The sequence below is a fragment of the Podarcis gaigeae genome, assembly GCF_964106915.1.
Source record: "Podarcis gaigeae genome assembly, chromosome: 1".
NCBI classification, from domain to species: domain Eukaryota; kingdom Metazoa; phylum Chordata; class Lepidosauria; order Squamata; family Lacertidae; genus Podarcis; species Podarcis gaigeae.
Window position 1 is genome coordinate 124,520,300 of NC_139678.1, and position 27,263 is coordinate 124,547,562.

A 27,263-nucleotide genomic window follows, 5' to 3' on the forward strand; every position below is an offset into this window, starting at 1 on the left:
GCTATAACAAGCAGCAGGAGATATTGATGTCTAGGTCTGCCACACTGTCTTGCTCTCACTATTAATCTCATGCAAAAATTATAAAGGACAACCAACAAGTAAGATCCTGCTGGATCAGCCCAAAGTCCAATCTAATAATAATAATAATAATAATAATAATAATAATAATAATAATAATAATTTTTATTTATACCCCGCCCTCCCCAGCCAAGGCCGGACTCAGGGCGGCCAACAACCAATAATAAAAATGAGTTGAATGAATACCACTTAAAACCAAGATTAAAATACAACATTAAAACAATTAAAATGCAGCCTCATCACAGGAGGAGAAAAGAAAAAGAAAGAGGGGGAGGGAATCAAATTGACTCCAAGCCAAAGGCCAGGTGGAACAACTCTGTCTTACAGGCCCTGCGGAAAAAATTCAGATCCTGCAGGGCCCTGGTCTCATGAGACAGAGCGTTCCACCAGGCTGGAGCCAGTGTTGAAAAGGCCCTGGCTCTGGTTGAGGCTAATCTAACTTCTTTAGGGCCCGGGACCTCTAGAGTGTTGCTATTTATGGACCTTAAGGTCCTCTGTGGGGCATACCAGGAGAGGCAGTCCCGTAGGTACGAGGGCCAAGCAGTCAATGGTTCGTTCCATAAACTCAGTTCTGTGCATGCACATTTATTGTGAGGGTTGCAAAACCTCAGGCATTCAGTAGCCACCAGAACCCAAAAAAAGTGGCAGCTGGGAAGCTGCTTTCCCCTTCTCTAGAATATCTCACAATCTCCAAAATAGTGCAAACCTTTTCCTTCCAACATAAGAAGGTGATTCCACCAGATAAATGACCCCCCCCCCCCACAAAAAGGTCTAAAACAACAGAAGAAGGAAGGACTGCACATGTTGTTAGTGTAAGTAGAGCCATGTTTCAAGTATACAGTCCTTTAAAAAAGAACAAAACAGGCCTGTCCAAGACAATAGATACCATTAAACAAGGCTAAATATATAGTTGTTGAAGGAAGAGGCAGGATTAATTTATCTCTTGGCCTTGCTGAACTTTTTCATTGTTCTGTCTCAAGACTGATGCATCACAATGACTATTTTTCTAGCTGACAATAAACAGTAGTGAAAAGCAGTTCATGAAAAACAGCATTTGTATACTTTCTTCTTCTGAAAGGTAGGCAAGTCTTTGATTATCCCTGCGCCTAACTGTCTAATTGTTTAATCAGAACAGTAATATGTGCAGAGACGGTCAGTCCTGTCATTGTTTCAAGCAAGGTGTCAACAAACCAAGAAAATTTCCAAAATGGAGAATTCTCGATGTCGTTTTTAAAATCAGCTGTAGAACGAGAAACTCTAAGGTTACTAGCTAAATGGCTACTTCATTATTTTAATTTTTACAGTCATGGCTGGGGAAAATAAACCTAAAGCTGGCACAATCCACAAGACTATACTGAGGTGGCAATTTTCAGGGCACAGTCAACAACAAAGATCATTTTGTGATGACGAGTTGGGAACTAATCACAAGAATGCTCCAAAACATGTATTGCGTTTTGGTGGTTGGCTTCCATCAAAATGGCTCAAACTCAGCACCTTTCATACTTTGTTATGCATGTCAAAGAGGGGCACTGCCAGTTTGACACATCAAAGAAATTGAATGAGCAGCCACTACATGCACACAAAATACCTAATTTGTGTTCTCTCAGAAACACAAAATGTTTTTTTTGAACTTGCATAGACTTTGCACCTTTAAAGCACATTTCTCCCCACAAAAAATTCCGGGCACTGCAGTTTGATATAAAGGGCTGCTGAGAATTGTAACTCTGTGAGGGGGAGATTTAAAGGGCCAGAATTCTTTGAGGGAAATAATTTGTTTTAAAGCTATGGTGCACATGCTGTCTATGTCAGACTGGGAAAACAACAGATCAGAAAATTGGGTCTGTGATACTGATAAAGAAGGTTAATCTAGCCATGAAGCATTACAGTGGTGCCCCGCAAGACGAACGCCTCGCAAGACGGAAAACCCGCTAGACGAAAGGGTTTTCCGTTTTGGAGGCGCTTCGCAAAACGAATTTCCCTATGGGCTTGCTTCGCAAGACGAAAATGTCTTGCGAGTTCCTGCGGGTTTTTCCCCCTTTCCCCCCCTTTTCCTAAGCCCTAAGCCGGATCCGCTGATAAGCCGCTTATCAGCTGATCCGCTAAAAGCCGCTAAACTGCTAATAGCACTAATCCGCTAAGCTGTCAATGGGCTTGCTTCGCAAGACGAAAAAACCACTATACGAAGAGCCTCACGGAACGGATTAATTTCGTCTTGCGAGGCACCACTGTAGTTCCTTAAGATATAGGACGAGATGTGGTTTAATTAGGCTAGCTGGCAGCCTTCATAAAGTCAGGGAGTCTACTTAGCTGGCTCCCTGAACTATCCAAATTATTTAGGTTGGGCACAAGACAATAATGCTCTAAAAAACTCGATAACAGGAATTCAAAACTTCCTTGTAGCTGTGGGCAGTGGGCCAGTGAAGCCACATGCAGGAACAGTGTGTTTACAACGACGAGTGGACAGATAAGAAATCAACAATGCCATAAACGAAAAACCATCATCTCATTTCTCCTCATGTTCAGTAAGAAAAATGGAGCCGTCTTAACTGCATGAACGAAACAAGTGGTTTTCCAAACCCCAACAAGTATGTCGCCGAAGGAGAAGCCTGTTTTATGTCCACATACGGTAATATTTTTAACCCATGCAAGCAGATTAGGGAGGAAAACAAAGAATTTTGTTCCAATTTCCCCAGGGCAGTCATGCACATTAAGCAGCAAACACAACAATGACCACTCTAAAGAACGAAAACAACACACCACAATTATATTGTAGTTTTAAACCGTACAACAGTTCTTCATCGGTTAAAAGAACAGCAGCCTTTTCTCACATGGCTTGAAATGACAAAGTTTTATTCTATGGTGGCCTGGCTGCCAAGAACTTGGGAACCTCACCGTGGAATTTAAACAACTGGATCGTCCCACTCACCTGTCTAAGTTGATCCAGGAGAAAAATTCCCCAACCCTGCTATACTGGACTATCAGGAAAACTGCAGAAAATTCCTCACAGAGAGGAAAGCAGAAAGCCAGGAAAAACAGATCACAGGTGACAGTCAAACCCAGACACATGAAAATGGATGAAAATGATCATCTCATCTTCCGCTCACACTTCCCAACAGGGCTGTTGCTAGACTTGGAATTTGAAAATCATGATAATTAGACAATTGCATTTTTCAGCTGCTGATTAAGTACAACTAAGTCTCTCTCTCTGGCCAACACCAGTGGGAGAATTTCATACCATTTGGGATTATTCCTTAGGCAAGCCACTCCTACATAAATCTCTCCACTGAAAAAAAGCAGGGAAGGAAGAATTGTCATAGCTTGTCTTTGGCATCTGTCTGTCTCAAGAGACAATGGAGTCTGCCTTTGCTGCACTGACCTTTCAAAGTGCGCAAGCCTGGGCAGTGTGTATGGAGGTCCTGGCCTGCCCAGAGAACAAGACCCCCACCCCACCCCACCCTGCTCGGCCTTGCTGGTGTGGTCCAAAGGAAAGCACAGCAATACGTTTAACACCAGCTTGGCTGCAGGAGTTGCCAGGAGGTATACAAGATGTCATCCAACCATCTTAGGGACTCCACTCCGAATTTGTGTAGAATTGACTCTTTAGCCTTTTCTTCTCCCAAAGATGTCCCACAAGGAAGCAGAGGTTGAGGATCAGAGTTTTCCTTCTCCTAGATAGGCTACCTTCTCAGATTGAAGAGCCTCATCTGCCCCTGACTTCTCTCTTCAGCACAGGCAGAAACCGCCTTCTTGACTGTTGGTCCCATTAGCTATTACGGTATAAAAATGATCCCAAGTGTACTTTGTTGGGGATGGGGCCCAAAATCTTGAGAACAGGCCTCTAGACTTTGGGTAGAGGAACACATCTGCACCTCAAAAAAAATATGAATCAGCATTTCTGCTGGTCAAATCTTGTAAGACAAGGTTTTTTTGGTGGGGGGATTAGACACAGTCACTTACCAGAGCATTGACATCTTCTGTTTTGTAGATCAACATACGTATCTCATCAGGATCACCATTGAAAATTGCTTGGACCAGCGGGGGCTAGAAGAGACAAAAAATAAGAGAAGGGGGAATGATTGAATGTCAAACCCATTACACGCTCCAAGATATCTCCAGCCATGTTAAATGTCGTATTTACACTAGACTGCCCTGAAATCTAAATCAACTGCCCGCTAGTCGGTTGAGGATTGGGGGCATTAAATCCTGCTGCTTTGGCCCACACCCGTTTCCTGCAAGGGAAAGAGGCATGCAGCCAGCACAGGATTTTAGCTGCTCTTCTGCCCATCAGATGGCATGGTTTTTGATATGGCCTGGTTTATTTACCGTATTTTTCGCTCTATAAGACGCACTTTTTCTCTCCTAAAAAGTAAGGGGAAGTGTCTGTGCGTCTTATGGAGCGAATGCTGCGCGAAGCCTCTTCAGCGCAGCAGGAGCATTCCTCCCACTGCACTGAAGAGGCTTTGTGTTGCTTTCGCTGAAGCCAGAACAGCAAGAGGGATTGCTGCGCAGCAATCCCTCTTCCTGTTCTGGCTTCAGGGATAGCCGTGCAAACCCTCTTCAACAACATTTGATTCAGAGTATTTTTTTTCTTGTTTTCTTCCTCTAAAAACTAGGTGCATCTTATGGTCAAGTGAGTCTTATAGAGCGAAAAATATGGTATATACTGCTTTTTAGTGCAAATCCTCCCCCCCCCCAAAAAAAAATCAGTCAGCAACCTTGTACCATATTAATACAAAATAAATATACAATGAAGGTGCAAAACATACAATACATCAATGGAAACAATAAGACATTGCAAGTGACATCAACTGATGGTTGGGTGGCTTGGGGGAAATGATCTTGTGAACCAACTTGAACCCTGTAACAGGCCAAGACTGACTTACAACCCTCTATGCACTACTATCTCAGCTGCTAAAAATGGTTCTTTATAACTGCCTGCTAGATTTCTGAAAACTGGTCAACATCCTTCTGCAACTTTAAAAATATATGCACTCTAAATATCATATTCTCCTGGCTGTCTGCTAACAAAGGCCAGAGAAGGGAGAGTGATTTTGCACTGGAGTAAGAAAGGGGGCACTTGAACCCATAGCCTGTCCCCGGAGAAAAAGCAGCATTTGCCTTTGCCCAGCACTTACAACCATAAGTGCACACACACAATGTTCATATGTTTCTATGCAGTGGAAGGGCGCTTGGGAAACTGACATCATTGCTGTTGCATTCATGGAATCTAGGGTATAGTGTGAATGGCTAAAGCAGGAAATAATTAAGCAGCTGGTCCTTCAGTAGTTGGAAACTATTACTGATGAGACTGAAAGAAACATCTGCTCCGAGAGTTCACCACAAGCTGCCCCTTTCAGTCTATATTTAGAGGCGAGATCTATCCGTGGTTCTTAACATCCTTTAAACTTATTTAAAAGCATGATCATGAAGCAGAGGTGGGGAGCTGGCTAGGGCTGGGGCGCCAGATCCTTATCTCCGTTCACCCCCAAGGACCAAGTCTGGCACATGGGCAAAGCCACCCACATGCCATTTCACCTCCTGCCCTAATGACATCAGGTAACATATTTTTGCCTACAGGTGAAACTCGGAAAATTAGAATATCGTGGAAAAGTTAGTTTATTTCAGCAATTCGACTTAAAAGGTGAAACTAATATATGAGATAGACTCATGACATGCAAAGCGAGATATGTCAAGCCTTTATTTGTTATAATTGTGATGATTATGGCGTACAGCTGATGAAAACCCCAAATTAACATTCTCAGAAATTAGAATATAAAATGAAATCAGCAAAACAAGGACTGCAAATAGAGAAATATTGGACCTCTGAGAAGTTGTTGTTGTTTAGTCGTTTAGTCATGTCCGACTCTTCGTGACCCCCTGGACCAGAGCATGCCAGGCACTCCTGTCTTCCACTTCCTGCCGCAGTTTGGTCAGACTCATGCTGGTGGCTTCGAGAACACTGTCCAACCATCTCGTCCTGTCATCCCCTTCTCCTAGTGCCCTCAATCTTTCCCAACATCAGGGTCTTTTCCAGGAAGCCTTCTCTTCTCATGAGGTGGCCAAAGTATTGGAGCCTCAGCTTCAGGATGTGTCCTTCCAGTGAGCACTCAGGGCTGATTTCCTTCAGAATGGATAGGTTTGATCTTCTTGCAGTCCATGGGACTCTCAAGAGTCTCCTCCAGCACCAGAATTCAAAAGCATCAATTCTTCGGCGATCAGCCTTCTTTATGGTCCAGCTCTCACTTCCATACATCACTACTGGGAAAACCATAGCTTTAACTATATGGACCTTTGTTGGCAAGGTGATGTCTCTGCTTTTTAAGATGCTGTCTAGGTTTGTCATTGCTTTTCTCCCAAGAAGCAGGCGTCTTTTAATCAACACAGACTGTGGAAACTTCAAACTGGACTTCAAGCATCTGGCATTTTGTGCCTCTCCATTCTTCCTCCAGACTCTGGGTCCTTGGTTTTCAAATGAGATGCAAAAGCTGCTCTCATCAGAAAAGAGATTTGGAGAGCCATGTCATCAGCTGGTGTTGGTCCACTGTGCTTCATTAAGTCCAGGGTCAACGCAGCAATCTACCAGGAGATTTTGGAGCACTTCATGCTTCCTTCCACAGACGATCTTTATGGGGATGCTGACTTCATTTTCCATCAGGACTTTGGCCCCTGCCCACACTCCCAAAAGTACCAAAACCTGGTTCAATGCCCATGGGAGTACTGTGCTTGATTGGCCAGCAAACTCGCCTGACATGAACCCCATAGAGAATCTATGGGGCATTGCCAAGAGAAAGATGAGAGACATGAGACCGAGCAATGTAGAAGAGCTGAAGGCTGCTATTGAAGCTTCCTGGTCTTCCATAACACCTCAGCAGTGCCACAGGCTGATAGCATCCATGCCATGCCGCATTGAGGCAGTAATTGATGCAAAAGGGGCCCAAACCAAGTACTGAGTAGGCATGCTTCTACTTCTCAGAGGTCCAATATTGCCCTATTAGCAATCCTTGTTCTGCTGATTTCATTTAATATTCTAATTTTCTGAGATTGTTAATTTGGGGTTTTTCATCATCACGATTATAACAAATAAAGGCTTGACATATCTCGCTTTGCATGTCATGAGTCTATCTCATATATTAGTTTCACCTTTTTAGTTGAATTACTGAAGTAAATGAACTTTTCCACGATATTCTAATTTTACAAGTTTCACCTGTATGCCATTTGACATCAAGTGCTTCCCAAGCACTATCAACTGATGGTTGGCGCTTGGGAGGCCATGATCAGCTGACAATCAGTGCTGTGCTACACCTTTTTTAAAATAAATAATTTTATGCTTGAGGCACACTTTGTAACAGGCAAATCTCTTCCCCCATTCTATCAGATCTGGCCAGTATTACCCAGGGGTGTAAAATGTATCATTAAAGTCATCTAATATAGTGGATCACTGAAGTCACCTTGGTACCTGAGTGTCCTGAAATCTTCTGGGGAGTCCCTCCTTAAAGTCCCACCTTTGGGTATTACACATTACTTAGTGACACCGGACAGGGCCTTCTCTGCGACGGCACCCCACTTGTGGAATGCCCTCCCATCTGTTATTTGCTTGGCAACAACCTTATTCCGTTTGGTGCCTGGTTAAAACCTGGTTATTTACTCAAGCTGCTAGTAACTGTTCATCTAACCGCTTAACTTGGAGTAACACTGACCCCCTAATCTAAAACCACAAATTGGCTAACAGGGAGCATGATGTTCATAGCGGGCCTTTGCTTAGTTGCTGACGCATCCTTTACACATACACAAAAGTCTTTAAGCCCTTAAAGAGCAAGCCTAATAATAAGACCTCATAATAATAGGTCTTGAAGCCCTATAAATAACATTATAGATCTTCAGTCAGGTTGCTCAGTATGCTAGAGGTGTACACTGAGTAAATACAGATTTCCCCCTTCGGCTTTCTGAGCTAATTTTGGCCAGAAGCTTGGCTTCAAAATGGCTCATTTCCATTTTTCTGTGTATAACCAGACTCTTGCCCTCAGGATTGCTAATGTTTCCAGGTGAAACAGAGGCCAATTCCTGCACTCTCCCCCTGGAACCTGGCCATTCTCCTACCACAGAAAATTGCAACAACTGAGCTGTGTGTGTTTTGACAACAAGACAGGCCTACATTTTTCAAACCAAGCGGGTGGGGTTCTGAAAATAGGCATTTTTGAAGTGTGTGTGCCACTTCTGAAAAGGAAAAAGAGCAGAGATGAATTTCCATTCCATTTTCAACTCACTCTTTTTCATGATGGCAATTCCAACCCTCTCCCATAGTTTATGGTAGTTCAATAGGCAAAGGAGTGGAATAAATGTAATTATGATCCACTCTTAAAATATCATCTCTAATTCTAAAATCTGTAAGTGCGGGGGCGGCGGACCTCAGAAAATTCAAAGAAAATGTTTTAGGGCAGTTAATTCCAAACTTTTAACAACAGAGAGAGAGAGATTTATTTGACATGATTTATATACCGACTTGGTTGTGACAACACAATGAAACGGTTCACACGCCAAAATTGAAATTATCAAGAAAGCACAGTGAAAATCAGGTATTTATAAAGCATTCAAGACGAATTAGAATCCGAAGTACAGTACAGTACAGTACAGTAACCAAAAACAGAACTAAGCAGCTTTGGGAGGATGTCATTCTGAACAGAGAAAACGGGGAGGAGGAAGGAGGGGGCGTTTAATCCTTCTACCTCCAACTTCTTTTTTTGCTTCAAATCTGCACCACAGCATTATCCACCTTACAGAAGCAAAATGTCAGCTCAGGGGAGGATGGAGAGATTTTTGAGGGGAGAAGTCACAAGCAGGGAAAATCTCTCTCACACACAGCACCCCCTGCCCCCAGAAGAAAATGGCTGGAGACACCATACATGGTTTTGGGCTCATGAGAACCTTTAACTGTACAATTTATTTTTTTAAAATACAACCCAAGTTCACCTGGGAAATGAATGGGCTAACTATAACTAACATACCCAGCTTGTTTAACTTGTATTTTGCCCCTTTCCTTGCCCGGCCTCACCATCCACAACCAGCACTCTAGGGCTCCAACATCCCCCCATAGCCTTCCCTAGGTAACTACGAATAGCATTTAAAATTGCTTAGGATTTTCCAGTATGCCCCAGAGCAACGCAACACTGGTCGTCCTGAGGCACTGTGGGGTTTTTTTTAATCTAAAAAATGGCTATCTACCAATGTCACCAGGTACGCCCACAGCCAAAGCCCCCCCCCCCATAGTGGCCCATGTCATTTCTGCTCTTCCAACAGCTGGATAATGAAAAGCCGAGCATTTATGGCCCAGGCACTTTAAGGAATAAAACTCAGGGTCTCTCCCCACCCATGATTTCTTGTTTCCCAGGCAGGGGAATGATGAACCAAGTATTATTAGCAAACACAATATAAACAACCTTGACGATGACAACAACACAACACTCTGCTTTCCTCCTTCTTGAGATACCTAGTCTTTTGGCCTTGAGAATCATTATCCTCTCACTGACACTTTTCTTCACCAGGAAAATGTTTCACTGGACATTTTGGCTGGCCTTTCCTCACAAGATTTCCCGACCCTTTTTTTTTTTTTTTTAAGCCACCAGCTTTGTTAATCCCTTGCTAATCTCTTTTAAAGCTACCAGCCTTATTAGGAGCTTCGAAGGATGACGGCAACAGAATCCAAAAGGAAATAAAAGGACACTATAGCATGAAAATCTAGTTTCCAAACTCTTACTTAAACACACAAACACACACACACACACACACACACACCCCTCCAGAAACCTGTTTTTTTAATCATTCGTCCTGCTTGGCTTGCAAAAAGCTTACACAGGGGTTAGACTACATCTGATCTCTATTAAGTAGTCGTGTACAATCATGTTCATTGTGAGATTGTTGTAGGTTTAAAAAGAAAAAAAGATAATGGGTTGTAGCCAACTAAGACCTACTCATTGAGTAGAGCCACTGAAATTAATAGGCCTAAATTAGTCATGCCCAGTGATTTCAATAGGCCTACTCTGACTAGGCCTAGCAGGAACCAGAACCCTAAGTTGCAGGATGTCTGAAATGTTAATGTATAGGATTCCCCTCCTTTTTGCATTTGTTGTGTATTTTTCTATAATGCAAGCTGCTTGGAAAGCTTCGGGTGACCAGTGAACTAGTAAGTTTTGTGTTGTTCAGTCGTTTAGTCGTGTCCGACTCTTAATAAGTTTAGTCAATATAAATAAATAAACCCTAACAGTTTAGTTCGCCAAAACACTCTGATTCAGAAGCCAACACAAGACAGGCTAATAGGGAGAAAATGAATGCAATGCAATGTTCAGGAGATAAGATGAGGAGGGGTGCTTAGGTAATGGATCCTTGAAAGTGTCTCTGTAAAACTTTGGATGGTACGGAGAGTTTAAAGGAAAAGCAAGTTGAAGCGAATAAGAGAGTTGTGATACACATCACATCACATCAATCTTGCCTTCTTCACAAGCGCAGACTATTGCAGTTAACTAAAGTGCATTGTGTTGCGTCTATTAACACGATCTGGAAACCTCTCTCTCTCTCCCCTCCACCTCCTCTCTTTAAAGGGTAGGATGTAAACATTTTGCTCTCTAGTGACCCAATAAAAGCCAGCAAGAACATTTTCCACTTGCTTTGCCAGATGCAGGAGAGGCAGCAACAGTCTGAAGGCATAAGAAATCTCCTCGGCAAGGCCCGTTTGCACTGAAATCCCCCTGTGGCCAAGTTGGCTTTCATCTGCTGGGTTTGAAAGCATGTCGGCTGAGAAAGTCTCTTGAGAAATAGGACCGATGGCAAAAAAAGGCTTTAACTTCCCTAATCCTGGGCTTCCTGTTGTTATAAAAATGTGTTGCTCTAACTCGGGAGCAGTCCCCCCCCCCCCCAGTGAAATCTGCAAACTGAGGCAAGATTCGTTTACACAAATTGGGAATACGGGATGCTGTTTCGGAGGTTTTATTCATTTACTGGGGCAGGAAATCCCAGACCATTTCAGCCACTTTCGCTCCTTTCCATTAATGGCGTGCTCCTGCTGCCAACTCCATCCTGTTTCCTTTTCCACAGTAGTAATAACTATGGGTTGCAGCCGGCCAGAGCAGCACTTGTGCCAAGGGGATCGATCTCCTATTCTTCCTCACCATTCCAAGTCCCTCCAACCTCCCCGAAGAAATGAGCAAAGACAATTTCTGCAAACATCCAGTCTTTTCAAGAGTGCACAGGGAGAAGGGAAGGGAATATATCTTGTACCACTTCTGACACGACCCTGTGGTATTCAATTAAATTGCCAATTATATCAAGATGAACATGAACATGAGGAACAGAGGCACACACACACATTATCTAGGAACTTTTCATTTATTGTAAGCCTACTGAATCTTGGATATAATGCATATGTATAGGTATTATTATTATTATTATTATTATTAGGACTTTTTTCAGCTGGAACACGACAGAACTCAGTTCTGGCACCTCTCAGTTGGGCGCCATTGCCATTATAAGAGAACAAGGGAGGTGTTCAGGGTGAGTCCCAGCACCTCTTTTTCAATAAAAATAGCACTGATTGTTATTATTATTATTCTTCATTAAAGTTATATCTATATAGAGATCTCTATATACTGAGAGGGATCGAGAGATCACACACTATTTTTCCAATAAATAAATAGAGAACAGTAGACTACATATCTTAGATACAGAAAATGTATATTTACTTCATTGGGTAAAGTGCTAGACTTGGAAAAGGTAGATTCAGATCCCAATTCAGCTGTTATCTTAGTGAGTTAATTTGTGGTTATCTGTTCCTCCTCCTACAAAAGAGGCTCAGTATTGACCTTCCTTTCAATCTCAATAATTTTTTCTTTCTCATACCAGTCTAGAATATTGATCACAAGGTGGGCTATAAATGGAAGCAAATAATGAATGCAACTTGAGATTAGTGCCAAGAATGGAGAAGTTAAAAAACATAAATCCCAGTAACATGTTATCTGTAAAGCAAACAAATCTCAAAGTCTAGAAGAGCTGTCAATAATATTGAAGGGAATTATCCTGTCGTGAATAAGACAAGTTCATTTTTCTTGGAAGCCGCGCTCCCCAAAGAAGTCTTATCGCCCACTCCTCTCTGTAATTTCTTTTTAAACTCCCTATATTTTTTTCCCTTTATCTACTGTGCTGAGCAGCAACCTGACAGACATTTTTAAAAGCCAGGCCACAGATATTTGGCACATATGGTTCTCTCAGAATGTTTCAACTCCGGAAACTAGGAACCGATGCTTCACTTTTCTCTGCTTAGTTCAGTGATAACAGGAAATTAACGCAATGAGGTTTTCTCTAACTAAAGACTACAAGCTGAGCATTTTAGTTTTACACTAATGCCATATGTATGGCTTTTCTCTCAGTATTTTTTTTTTAAAAAAACAACAACAACCCACCAGTCCATGTTTAAAATGCATGCGCAGAGGCGGAGAAAGACTGACTGATGCATTAAAGCAGCTGTATTAATTATTATTATTATTACTACTACTACTACTACTACTACCACTACTACTCGCTACTTATCCCAATCTCCAAATGGCAGGAATTTGGGAGAATACAGTTTCTGCTTATTCCTTAAGCATAACACATTTAGGCAGGAAATGAATAGAAGTGGAGAGATTTATCGTAAGTTTAATGTGCACAGGCCTTGAGCTCAGTTGTTAGAAATCCAGAAAACTCAACAATCGGCTCACATAAAAAGTTAATGTACGGCAGCCATTTTGAAGTGTCCTACCAGTGTCTTACTCACAGGGGTCATGGAAATGTAAACTGGGGACAGCAAACACCTTACACTGAAAGCAGACGACTTCCTGCACAAAATCCTGGGAACTGTGGTTTGCTCAGGGTGCTGGGAGTTGTAGCTAAACTACAGTTCCCAGGATTCTTTGTGGGAGCCATGTGCTTTAAAGGTTTGATGCCCCCACTTGAGGAACCTACCCACTGACTTGATTGTAAGAAGACTAGAAAAGATAAAGGGACCCCTGACCATTAGGTCCAGTCGTGGCCGACTCTGGGGTTGCGGCGCTCATCTCGCTTTATTGTCCAAGGGAGCCGGCGTACAGCTTCTGGGTCATGTGGCCAGCATGACTACGCCACTTCTGGCGAACCAGAGCAGCGCACGGAAACGCCGTTTACCTTCCCGCTGGAGTGGTACCTATTTATCTACTTGCACTTTGACATGCTTTTGAACTGCTAGGTTGGCAGGAGCAGGGACTGAGCAACGGGAGCTCACCCCGTCGCGGGGATTCGAACCGCCAACCTTCTGATCGGCAAGTCCTAGGCTCTGTGGTTTAACCCACAGCGCCACCCACACCCCTTGTGCGAAGACTACAACACCCTATAAACCTCTTCGGCAAGCTTTTGATTTTGAAATTTAATAGCAAATGGGTGCAATGTGATTTTAAGAACAACATACCCAGGAAGCACCTGGCTGACGTATAGCGATAATTTGAAAATATCCTATATGGTTGCTCTGTTAAGCCATATGTGGTGAGGGTCACCTCAGACTCTGTGGCGAAGCTGACTCAGTGCTTGACCAATCTCCTCCCTCCCCACTTCTTCCTCAGAGTTGCAAAGGGCATTAAAAAGACTAGCAAGTCTCCAGCCAACCAGCTTTCCATGCTTTGTGCTACAGACATCATGGAGAATGTTTGCCTTTGAGAGAAACAGCTGCAAGTGTGATCTTGCAACACAGTTCCGCTATTTACTTGGGGCCGTTATAAGAATTTTAAGATCTCAAATATAGAATAAATATTCATAAATGCACACATATCTAAATATATAAACCAGGGGTCAGCAAACTTTTCAGCAGGGGGCCGGTCCACTGTCCCTCAGACCTTGTGGGGGGCTAAACTATATTTTGAAAAGAAAAAAAAGAATGAATTCCTATGCCCCACAAATAACCCAGAGATGCATTTTAAATAAAAGCACACATTCTACTCATGTAAAAACACCAGGCAGGCCCCACAAATAACCCAGAGATGCATTTTAAATAAAAGCACACATTCTACTCATGTAAAAACACCAGGCAGGCCCCACAAATAACCCAGTAATGCATTTTAAATAAAAGCACACATTCTACTCATGTAAAAACACCAGGCAGACCCCACAAATAACTCAGAGATGCGTTTTAAATAAAAGCACACATTCCACTCATGTAAAAACACCAGGCAGACCCCACAAATAACCCAGAGATGCGTTTTAAATAAAAGCACACATTCCACTCATGTAAAGACACGCTGATTCCTGGACCGTCCGCCGGCTGGATTTAGAAGTCGATTGGGCCGAATCCGGCCCCTGGGCCTTAGTTTGCCTACCCATGATATAAACCACGTGTCTGAAATAGTACAGGAGAGCAATCCTGAAGCCATTTTGACCATTATCAGGTATCCTGGCAGACAGGATTTCTGCTGTAGACCAGCTCCTATGATGTATGTATGATGATTTTGGGGTGGTCTTTGACTAAGGGGGTTGGGCAGTGTTAAAAGTCTTTAAAGGTTCCTGCACACTTTTGTTCAGTGTCGCTCCCTCCTTTGAAGGAGGGAAGGGAACTCGGTTGCAATGCAACGGAAAAATAAATATCTGCCTTGCTTTCAACTGGATCCTGCCTCCATCCGTTCTTCTCTGACCAATGATGGACTTAGGGGACTCAAGACTCCCATGGGGAGCAAAAACCAAAGCCAAATTTTTACATCAGGGCTCTGATAGAATGAGGAACATTCAGCACCTAAACCCACAAGAAAAACTACAATGACAAAAACCTGTTAATGCAGCCCCAAGCACCAACAACACAGGGAGATCTCTTACCGATAGCTTCTGCATCCAGCCATCCTATCCGTTTTTGGCATTCCCCAGTGGCAGCTATTCCTTAATTAGCAAAACATCCTTAACACATGGGTCAAGGACACCCACTAAGACCCATCGCAACTGGTGCATGTGGGGGAACGTATAATAAATTTTGTATCGCCAAATGTTGTGCTTTATCTTTCCCCAAAAGGAGAAAATGAGAGAAAGCAGAGTACTCCAGGACGCCGTTTTGGAGGGGTATAACCTGACCCTGTTGACCTCAGTTTTCTGGGAGAAGGACAAGTTCCTCTATCTTGCCAGCCACGTGCAGCCCACTTACTTGGTCCTCTACAACTCAACGGAATCTACAGTGGTACCTCGGGTTACAGACGTTTCAGGTTACATACGCTTCAGGTTACAGACTCCGCTAACCTAGAAATAATACCTCGGGTTAAGAACTTTGCTTCAGGATGAGAACAGAAATCGTGCAGCGGGAGGCCCCATTAGCTAAAGTGGTACCTCGGGTTAAGAACAGTTTCAGGTTAAGAACAGACCTCCAGAACGAATTAAGTTCTTAATCCGAGGTACCACTGTACTGAGAATTGAGTCTCCCTCCCCTCCCTTCAATGGCAAACCCAAAACACAAATAAAGAAGAATGCAAACGCAAGGCCGGCTCTGTCATTAGGCAGAGAGAAGCAGCTTCCTTAGGCAGACAGATAGGGGGCAGACAGTGCTGTATTGGGCAGTGTGCCCTGTGTCCCCTCAGCTACATTGCTGCCCTCTTGTACAGCAGAGGCCACTGTCGCATCACCAGCATTGAAGCAATTGCCAATGTAGTTGGCTTTTGCACATGGGATGGGGAAAGGCACCATCCTCATCTCAGGCACCAAAATGTCTTGGACTAGTTTCGGAAACCAGGAAGAAGGGACGTTGGATTTAATTAGAAGAGAACTTCTTTTTATATATTTACTTTTTGGAATTAGTGTGATACTAATGAAATATCAAAATATGCTGGAAAGGAATTAATTGGCTTTAGTAGAAAGGTTTGAAGGAGGTATGCACAAATATGGTTTAAATTTTGAAATTTTATGGTTTTTAAGGTAAGACAAGGTTAAAGAAAACAACGGTAAATTGAATAACAGAATATAAGGAATATGTAAAAAGGGATTGATATTAGATGAAAATTTTCAATTATAATATGTGAAGATAAAGAATTAAGAGAAAATAGAGAGGGTATGGATTTGCTGAATTAAATATTTGAATTGGAATACAAAAAAGGGAGGTGTGAGGAAGTCAGGAAAATAAGTAAATGAACTCTAAGATATAGAAAGAGGGATTTGTTTTTAATTATTTTTGTTTTTCTTAGTATTTGTATTTTTTGTGTTTTCTTTTTATCTTTTTTGTAACTTTTTCTTGTGGAAATTTTAATAAATATTACTTTAAAAAAACAAAATGTCTTGGACTAGCTGTAACTAGTCATTTTGTGGAGGAAAGAATTTGGGGTTCAAATCTTAGCTGGGGGGGGGGGAGAAAAAGTAATTGAATGGAAAGCAGCAACACATAACTGAGCTTTTATTAAAAACCTTTCAAGACGTAATTCTGCACTGGACTCATGCCGTAAAACCAATCTTATACCATCTCTGAGAACACCTGGTGTCAATTTGCCCTACATTCAATGAGAGGGGAGTCATAAAGAACACCAGTTCTAACAAGATTCAAATGTAGAGATTATTTTGCAAGCGGACAGTTTTCTTGCACACCAAGAATGTGTGCACCAAAGCTTAATGAGATATGTCAAGACTAATCTCTTTATTTGCCCATTAAGCTGCCTGGTCCCCATGCAGACCTAGGTCATTAAATAAGATGTGTTCACACACTTTGGGCACCGCAAAGCCATAGAGAAATTATAAACAATGCTACAGCTCATGTGCGTCGTAGACTCGCATGACTCCAGCACAGCGTTATAAACTTAAGCTCTTTGCAATAACACTACTAGCAGCCTCCGTTCTACCAGATGTTACTGAGGGGAAAGAAAAAACAGATGCCATTTTCAGGGGAAGCCAGGTATTTAGTGCCACATCTAATTTAGCCATGGAAGTAGTAACTTTTCACCCCAGGATGCCTCAACGCTGAAACCAGGAAACCACCACCTTGCAAACTGCCCAGCTTGCAATCACCTCCAGGCATGAGACCTTCACAGCTCCCCACAAAACCTCTGGCCAAATACACTGCAGGGATCAGATGTACTCAGCACAAACAAACCCCTGAAAAAGAGTTGCGCTGGTGTTCAGCTGAGACTACAAATCCCATTTTGTCTTTTCTCCGCCATTCCACTCCTAGCAAAAGTTTCGAGCAACAGTATAGAAAATGTACATCGAAAAGCTCAGCAGCTGGCTCTGGGTTATTCGTGAACTGCAGCAAAGTTATTCCCTTGGGGGGATCTTGTGCAGTTACATTTTTACACAGCGGGGTTCCAATCCTGCTCGTTCTCCCTAGCAATACAGTCGTACCTCGAAAGTCGAACAGAATCTGTTCCGCAAGTCCGTTCGACTTCCAAAATGTTCAGAAACCAAGGCGCGGCTTCCGATTGGCTGCAGGAAGCTCCTGCAGCCAATCGTAACCTGCGTTGGATGTTTGGGTTCCAAAGAATGTTTGCAAACTGGAACACTCCCTTCTGGGTTTGCGGTGTTGGGGAGCGAAAATGTTCGACTCACAAGGCGTTCAACTTCCGAGGTACGGCTGTCTATACACATTCATTTTACCTTCTGGATGAACATAAATACAGTGGTACCTCTAGTTATGGACTTGATCCGTTTCAGGGTGCCATTCACAGAAAAGTCTGTAACTAGAGTGCCGTTTCTGCGCATGTGCGCGGAACAATAGAGCACTTCTGTGCACACATGCGCAGCGAAACCCGGAAGTATACACTTCTGGGTTTGCCGCGTTTGCAAGCCGAAAAGACGCAACATGAACCTAACACAACATGAGGTTTGCCTGTATGCAAAATTTTCAATATGGAAATTTACTAAAATATCAAGACCGGGTATTTCTAGACTGACTGCTGTGAACTGTAATTGACAGGATTTCATGCAAGTCATGAAACTGTTAACTACATTAATGCAGGGGTGAGAAACCTGTGCTCCTCCAGTGATTGCTGAACTCCAACTCCCATCAGCCCCAGCCAGCATGGCCGATGATCAGGGATTATGAGCGCTGTATTCAACGACTGAATGCATTCAAGCCATAATCAATGGCTTTACTGTGTTACAGGGCAGAAATAGAGCCAATGAGAAGCTGCCATCCTATCGTTCTGCTTGGTGCTATCTCTTAAAGGCCTTTAGTTATTCAAAACCAAACACATGTGTCAGGGGCTCAGGAGCAGAGGCACAGGGAAGAGAGGAAATGGAGAGCGAAGGGGAGGAGTCTGAGGGCAGCGTGGGAGAAGATGACAGTGGCCCGAGAGATTCCATGAGCCTTTCCAGCGAATCGGAAGATTCCCAGAGGGGGGCGCCGATGGCCAGGGCAAGGGGGGGTCCCAGGGGGAACGCGCCAGGAGCAAGGGGCCAGCGGTGACTCCCAGAGCAGCGGGTGGAGGTCAGGACCAGCTTCCCCACCAGAGCGTAGTGGAGTGGAAGAATCCCAGGTATCAGGGCCAGCGTCTCCTCCAGGAGAGAGAGAAGATGAGTTAGGGCTGACCACGCCTCCATCGGGGAGCGAGGAAACGGTCGAAAGGAAGGTTGCCGACTGGGCGCGCGCGCCAAGTTCAAATGTACAGGCGAGCGGCACAGCAGGTAGCCCGGATAGGGAACCAGGTCCTAAAGCCCGCCGGAGGGTGGGGAGTGAATCCAGGGAATCAGCGTCAGAGGAGTCCAGAAAGGCTGAGACCCCAGCGGGCAGGAGGGCCCAGAGGAGGAAGGAGCTAAGGAGGAGGTGGAGCAAGGCTAGAGTCTTAAACTGGTGTGGAAGGGGAGGAGATTCAGACGGAGCTTCGGCGGTCTAGAGTTTAAGACGTAGAGCTGCGCGCCAAGGCTTTAAAATGGAAACTGAACTTCAATAAAGACTTTTGTATATATAACAATGACCTGGCGTTGGTCCTTTGTGAGCTGGGACCTAGGGCAGTTCTGACAACATGAAATCAATTTATCACTATTGTAAATAACTTAAAATGTAGTACAGAAACCCTGAGGTTCCACTTTTGCACCTGGGTCCAAGCTGCTCTTATCGTCCTCAGCTGTTAACAATATTACTGACACACACACACACCCAACTCCTCGTAGATATTTCTTCTCAAAATTTCAGAGAAAAACCCTCAGGAAACTCTCAAGAAACTTTGAGTGCCGGATCTCACACTTCTCTGTGCCTTTCCTTCTTCCCACACAAGACCTAAGCCTTGTCTCAGATCATCAAACCTCTGCAATCTTGCATTTGCACCAAGTGCGGCTGATGATACACTGCAGCCCTTTGTAATTAGAGCTTTAAACAGAGTTTAAACGGAGGAAAGGTTTTATCCACTTATCTGAGCTTTCCTTGTAGTAGAGGCCACGCTTGTAGCACAACAGCCACATGCACAGGGGTAAAAGTCCCAATTGGTATGGTGGCTGACGGAGCCTTTTCACAAATGGGGAATACATGTCTGAATACATGTCCCTGAGTCCAACACAGCATGGGCACAACAACCACAGAGAGAGGACAAGTATTTAAAGGGACACATTGCACTTTTTGCCCCAGTGAAATGTCACCGTGACCACACCAAGTCAACTCTTAAATTGGGCAAGGTGTATACAGGTCAATGGAGCATGAAACATCTCTCTCTCTCTCTCTCTCTCTCTCTCTCTCTCTCTCTCACACACACACACACACACACACACACACAACACTCATTGCTGAGCACCTCATGAATTGTGGACACAACACCTATAACACAATCCTTGTCCTTATCTATAGTAAAGGTAAAGGGAACCCTGACCATTAGGTCCAGTCGCTGACGACTATGGGGTTGCGGCGCTCATCTCGCTTTACTGGCCGAGGAAGCCGGTGTACAACTTCCGGGTCAAGTGGCCAGCATGACTAAGCCACTTCTGGCGAACCAGAGCAGTGCACAGAAACGCCGTTTACCTTCCTGCCAGAGCGGTACCTATTTATCTACTTGCACTTTGTGCTTTCGAACTGCTAGGTTGGCAGGAGCAGGGACCGAGCAACGGGAGCTCACCCTGTTGCGGGGATTCAAACCGCTGACCTTCTGATCAGCAAGTCCTAGGCTCTGTGGTTTAACCCACAGCGCCACCCGCATCCCGTCCTTGTCTATAGAAAGGCTCCAACATGGAAAATGTTAACCTGCTCAAGTCAGCCATTGTCCATTTTCTTGTTTTCTATGCATTTAATTGATTTGTCTGATTTGACTTATTATATTTCTACGCCGCTTTTCATTCAAATAAATCCCAAAGTGGCTTAAAAACAATAAGTAGCAATAACTAACATGATAGGACCTCACAAATGCAGCATAAATCTTATAGAACAAATCATCAGTAAAACGATTACAACCTATATAAAAAAGCAACGACTTAAAAAAAATAAGCTATGGATCACAATTAAATCAAAAGATACACTCCTTATTGTGGTGTGTACAGCCCTCTCTTCCTGGAGTTATCAGATGCGTTTAAACATCCCTATTTTCATTGGAGATATGTCGGAGGACATGGAGTTATGCGATCTCCAAGCCAATGAGATAAGTAACTATGCTACCTTTAGAAGACATCTGAAGGCAGCCCTGCATACATTAAACATATGTTTAATGTTTTTTATGTTTTAATATGTGTTGGAAGCTGCCCCGAGTGGATGACGCAACCCAGTCAGATGGGTGGGGTATAAATATTATTATTATTATTATTATGGATTAGGACTTTCCTAATTTCATCAGAGAAATGTTGGAGGCTATGCAGACATGGCTTTCTTCAGAGAATCCTGGGAGCTGCAGTTTGTTATGGGTGCTGGGAGTTTCTAGGGGACACCTATTCCCCTAACAGAGTGACAATTCCCAGAGTTCCATGAGAAGAAACACTGATTATTAAACCATTAGATATTTAATGCAACGGTTGATTCCCACCTTCAACCAAATCCACAGACACACCGCAGAACACTGGTGGTTCACAAATTACAATCTGATGCCCAAAATGTGTAAGCTTTTTGTGAAATAAGGATATTCACGGTCTGTAATGCCTATTAAGGTGTTATGTTGAGTTTTTAATTAAAACTTTATATTCCTAACCCTGATTATGATAAAACTACTACTCACAATGTAGTTTAACACGTACTCCCTAATTTTCCCAGTCACAAGGGAATCAATACAGGAACATATACTCAGTGGGGTACATGAATTCTGTTAAAAATAATACATATTATTTTTAGCTTTTATATACTAAGTTTCAGGAATACAGTCAGAGACATTTACAAGTTTTTGAAAGGATGCAGTCGCACCCAAGATTAATGCACTACAGCAATATATTGTCATAGCTGCACCTGCCTGCCATACCTGAAAGAATCAACCATCACCAGTAAAATTTATTTCATGGTTCTGCATGGATGGCAGAGTACCTGCATTTAACCTTCAGATATGTTTGCACACTTCTGGCTACCTAATTATGTAAATCACACCAGCATGAGCCTTTTGTATTAACATAAAAGGCAACTCCATGGAGATGTCTAGTGACCACATACAAGGAATTAAAGACCTGTGCTCTAGGACTATTTACCAAAACACTGTAAATTGTACGAGAGTTAAGAAGGATGAGAGATTTGAAAATAACTGGGCACCATAAAATTTGGTGAAAAGATTGTGAGAATGAGTGAATTCTATGAGAAAAATAAATTTTGAATAAATACTATGGTAAGATTAGAGATTTAAGATCTAGATAAAAATATTCAAAGTTAGGGACAAAATACTGGAAAAGTGTACAATAAGAATGGAAACAAGGTGATAATTTGCTGGTTAAGGTTCTATAAATTTGGAAAGTAGGAGTGAGAGACGTGAGGAAGTCCAATAATGAAGAGAAGGAACATTGTTTGTTTTCTGTTATGTTGTTTTTCTTTTTTTTTCCTTTCTATTGTAATAAAAAAATCTTCAATAATTTTTTTTTTTTAAAAAAAGAAAGACCTGTGCTCTAGCAAAAACAAGGTTAGTTCAAGGAAGTGGAGGAGTGGTCTCCAGGGAGGAAGGCAGAGGCTTACAGATCAGGAGGCAACACCAGCTTGTACAACTTGTGATCGACCAACCCAAACGGAGGCCTCTGACTATTAACACATAGCTGTCAACTTACAGATTTGAAAATAAGACTCGAAAATAAGGGATCAGCAGCCAAAATAAGGGGTTTTCCGTTTCAGCTTCTGAGCCCCTCCGAGCCAAAGGCAGAAAGCCCAGCCAGCAGGCAAATGAAGCCTCAAGCGGTGGTTCCCACAGCGCAGCAACCCGGCAAAGGGGATGCAGCAAGGAAAACCACCGTCACCTCTCCGCTGGGAAGCGCTGAGCAAAGGCGAGTCCCCAGGCAATGCAGCTGATTTGATCGACACAAGGCATGCAAGCTCCACACACCCCCCCCCGTCGTTCTTAGACTCCTTATTGGGTGAGCAATGCAGCCAAGCAACACAGTTGGAGCCTCCCTCCTCCCTGGCCGGCAGGGAGGGAGGGAGAGGAGCTACTTCCTTTGAAACCCAGGAAACTTAAGGGACATCATCAATAAGGGACAGCAGCGGGACACGGCGCTGGGATAAGGGACTTTCCTGCCAAATAAGGGACGGTTGACAGCTATGTATTAATAGAGGACCTCAATGGGGTTGCCAAGTCTATAGTAGGTCACAGTATGTTGTTGTTGGCAGGGCAGCATTCAATGTAATGGGTCATAGATGATACAAGCCAGATTGTTGGCAGAGTTGGATGGGGAAATCCCACATACCTCCCTAGTTCCATCACCACTAATTGTTGGGGGGCGGGTAGGTCGCTAATCCAAATGCATTCAAATGGAACATCAGCCAAAGGCAGTCCATGATGAATGTGTGATCTGCATGACTAGCAACAGACTCCACTGCAAGCGTTGATATTAGCTGCTATTTTCTGCTCCTCCTGAGTCTCGCCTTCCCAGTGAGCATTTACTCATTACCACTGGCAGTGGGTGTTTTGCTATAAAAAGGAGAGAATATATTTACTGCAGGGATTTATACTGGAATCTTGGTACAAGGAGAGGACTGATGTTTTAAATTCCTACTTCTCAGTGCACCTGCTAACTTCCCCAGCTTAAATTACATATGCATTCTCTCCTGATTAATCTATTTTGCAGTTCCAGGGTCTCCTCTGTAACTTCGCAGCCATGTGTGCCCTTGTAATAGGATGAGCCCATCACTCCGGAGGTATAACCGTCACTAGGCTTATGTGGCTAGTCTTCGATGTTGCAAAAATAAAATAAAAGTTGGGGAAAGGGAACCTTATAGAAGGCCAAAGCCCTAAAACCAATAAGGCCCCACACCATTCAGAGGCCTTCCTTTCCCTTGTTCACCCACAATAAAGGTAAAGGTACCCCTGACCCTTAGGTCCACTTGCAGATGACTCTGGGGTTGCGCGCTCATCTCAATCTATAGGCCGAGGGAGCCGGCATTTGTCTGCAGACAGCTTCTGGGTCATGTGGCCAGCATGACTAAGCCGCTTCTGGCGAACCAGAGCAGCACACGAGAATGCCGTTTACCTTCCCGCCAGAGCCAGAGCGGTACCTATTTATCTACTTGCACTTTGACGTGCTTTCAAACTGCTAGGTGGGCAGGAGCTGGGACTGAACAACGGGAGCTCACTTCGTCGCAGGGATTCGAACCGCCAACCTTCTGATCGGCAAGCCCCAGGCTCTGTGGTTTAGACCACAGCACCACCCACAGTAAAGGTAAAGGGACCCCTGACCATTAGGTCCAGTCGTGGCCGGCTCTGGTGTTGCGGCGCTCATCTCGCTTTATTGGCCGAGGGAGCCGGTGTACAGCTTCCAGGTCAAGTGGCCAGCATTACTAAGCCGCAGTGCTCAAGAAACGTTCCGATGATATTTACAGAGAGAATGAGCCAAAATGGTTTTAAGGGTCAAAATCACCTTCAGTAGATCCTACAGCTTTGGCATGAAAGGCTAGGAAGCCATTTGTGGTACGTCAACATGAACCTAGTTCAAATTGTCAATACGGTTTGCAAACGTAAGGGGGAAATAAAACTTCTAATTTTGGTTTATTGCTCAGACACTTTCATTTTCAGGGCCTTTCTCTTTAAGATGATTAGGGAAACAGAGAGGGAGAATGAAGGCTCTTTCTACTACTTTAAGCAGTATGCCCAAGATGTGCATTAAGGACTAATTAAATTATTTCCAGGAGCAGTTACCTTCTCCTTATTTGGGTAAAAAAACTCCGAGTGATGAAGTAATATACTGGCAAGATAGTCCTGAAAGAAATGTCACCTCTTCATTTGGATGAAGAATATTTATGGATTCAGACGGCATGTTTAAAAGAACCCAGAAGTCACCTCCATATCCGAATGTATGGTTTATTTTATGCCTCACAGAAAACTGGATTCAAGACTGAAAATGATTATAAGAATAGCAGGGACTTTGCATAGTAATTTGCTTCCAAATTCATAAACAATAGTGTTAACACCACAGCTAGATCTTGCCTTCTTTCTTTGAGATCCTCATCTCACAAAGGTGGGGCCATGTGTTAAGGAGAGCAACCGAAATTGATGGGAGTGACCTTCCAACTGTACTCTGGCTATCCAGCCTGCAGGTAATATATATGACTTTCCTGTAAGTGGTGCACAAGTAAGTGGAGAAAGAGAAATGAATTCATTTTGTACTGGCTGTGTTTGACATAGAGATAGAAAATGAAGAAAGTCACACACAGCCCAATCATCTAATAAAAAACCAAAGCTGCCGTGGCCTGTGTTTTTAATGGAAGTAAAGGGAGGGACGCGGGTGGCGCTGTGGGTTAAACCACAGAGCCTAGGACTAGCTGATCAGAAGGTCGGCGGTTCGAATCCCCGTGGCAGGGTGAGCTCCCGTTGCTCAGTCCCTGCTCCTGCCAACCTAGCAGTTCGAAAGCACGTCAAAGTGCAAGCAGATAAATAGGTACCGCTCTGGTGGGAAGGTAAACGGCGTTTCTGTGCGCTGCTCTGGTTCGCCAGAAGCGGCTTAGTCATGCTGGCCACATGACCCGGAAGCTGAACGCCAGCTCCCTTGGCCAGTAAAGCGAGATGAGCGCCGCAACCCCAGAGTCGGCCATGACTGGATCTAATGGTCAGGGGTCCCTTTACCCTTTACCTTTTTAAAGTGGAGTCACATTTTCCTTTGATACCTCTGTCGTGAAAGACCCATACGCTTTGTAGGGAAAACTGAAGTAGGGTACTAGTTCAGTTTTAGACCTGAAGTCCTAATAAAACCTGCACTGGGACTGAACCTCTTTGATGTGTAATGAGGCTTTGGAAAACATTTCCAACCATTATGGCATCCTGCACTGATGCAATAACATAGTCACCAATGCTTACTGTGGTATTCCTTCTAAATCTGTACATTTGAACATCTTTATACTGTTCCAAATCCCTTAGACCATTCTAAATGCCCCCTCCAAGCGCGTAATGATCACCGCCCCCCAGCCCAGCCATTCCCCCCCAACCTCAAGAAAACTAGTAAAAACAGCTCTCCAGAATTTCTTTCTGGACAGAGAAGAGCGAAGACAGGGGACGCTCGGGTTGCAAACCTGATCCGTGCAAGAGGCACGTTTGCAACCCGCAGCACCCTGTCTGCTCACTCGCGGGTCGCAATCCAGCGCGTCTGCACATGTGCAAAGCCCGATTTAGCACTTCCGGGTACTTCTGGGTTTGGCACAGTGCACAACCCAAAAACGCACAATCTGAAGCGTTTGTAACCCAAGGTATGACTGTACTGGACTATTACATAGCCTTGTGTAGTGTTCCCACTTAACTGATTCCAGGATTAAATCTACTGAGGTTAAAGCCATTAAGCGAGGAGAGACAGCCACCGGCAACTCTCCTTGCAACATGCTGGCTTATTTAGCAAATCTTTCTGGAAAGGCAGAAAGGGGAATAGGAACAATATTTGGCTATAGGTTGTAAAAGAGCAACTATGTAAGAGCAAGGCCTTGCCAAGAATGATGATAATAATCTCTCTCTCTCTTAGCATGAAATTCATTTTTAAGAAATGAATTCTCATGATGGGGGCTGTCTGTGGGTGTTTGGGGGTTGTTTTTTAAGCATAACACATGCTTGCCACAAATGCTGGATGGATTCCAGAAAGTCTTAAAGGGGCATCAGATCATTTCAACTAGTCTCTCCCAAGCGATTTATCATTTTGCCACCTCACAAGCCACATGACCAGATTTGCCTCTCATTATGGCTTCCTTCCTGTGCTCAGTCGAAACGCCTTTCCACATGTGCAGTCTCCATCTGCAGGAGAATAAAACCTCCCATTTTCCTCTATTCTTTACTCTCTTCCAAAGGAAAAAATATCAGCACTGCCATTCAGAGTCTGCCGGAGTGCCTGTCTGTCTGTCTGTCTGTCTGTCTGTCTGTCTGTCTCTCTCTCTCTCTCTCTTTCTCTCTCTCTCTCTCTCTTTTCTCATCACATTCCTGATACATCACCACCCTTAAGAAAATCCAGGAGAGGATGTGATGTTGCACTGTTTAAAGACGGTTTAGAGAATGGGAACCTCCAAGGTCATATGAAGGGAATTTCCAGGAACCCTAGACTAGAGTCCAATGTTGAAAAGCCTGGATACATACCTAAATGGCAGCAAACTACAGTGGTACTAAGCCGCTTTTGGCGAACCAGAGCAACGCACAGAAATGCCGTTTACCTTCCCGCCAGAGCGGTACCTATTTATCTACTTGCACTTTGACGTGCTTTCGAACTGGTAGGTGGGCAGAAGCTGGGACCGAGCAACGGGAGCTCACCCCGTTGCAAGGATTGGAACTGCCGACCTTCTGATCAGCAAGTCCTAGGCCCTGTGGTTTAACCCACTGTGCCCCCTGCGTCCCTTATTATTATTTTTCAGTATAGCAACATACAAATTCAATCAACTTGTATAAACAATGGATAAGGAAGGTAGGCCATTTTACAGTACAGTGGTACCTCAGGTTAAGTACTTAATTCATTCCGGAGGTCCGTTCTTAACCTGAAACTGTTCTTAACCTGAAGCACCACTTTAGCTAATGGGGCCTCCCGCTGCCGCCACACCACCAGAGCACGATTTCTGTTCTCATTCTGAAGCAAATCTCTTAACCAGAGGTACTATTTCTGGGTTAGCAGAGTCTGTAACCTGAAGCGTA

General features: G+C 43.7%; 1 protein-coding gene across 8 annotated transcripts in view; it reads right to left on the bottom strand.

Annotated features, from left to right (window-relative positions):
• The window catches only part of ANKRD44 (ankyrin repeat domain 44), a 153,398-nt gene that overhangs the window by 87,028 nt on the left and 39,107 nt on the right, over positions 1 to 27,263 (bottom strand). For 7 of the 8 annotated variants that reach the window (XM_083706087.1, XM_083706089.1, XM_083706084.1 and 4 more), the window contains exon 2: positions 4,036 to 4,119. In XM_083706087.1, the coding sequence (XP_083562213.1) occupies positions 4,036 to 4,119 (84 nt within the window). Of the gene's footprint in view, positions 1 to 4,035; positions 4,120 to 25,273; positions 25,329 to 27,263 lie in introns of those variants that run through there. The other variant, XM_083706085.1, reaches the window with a different exon arrangement.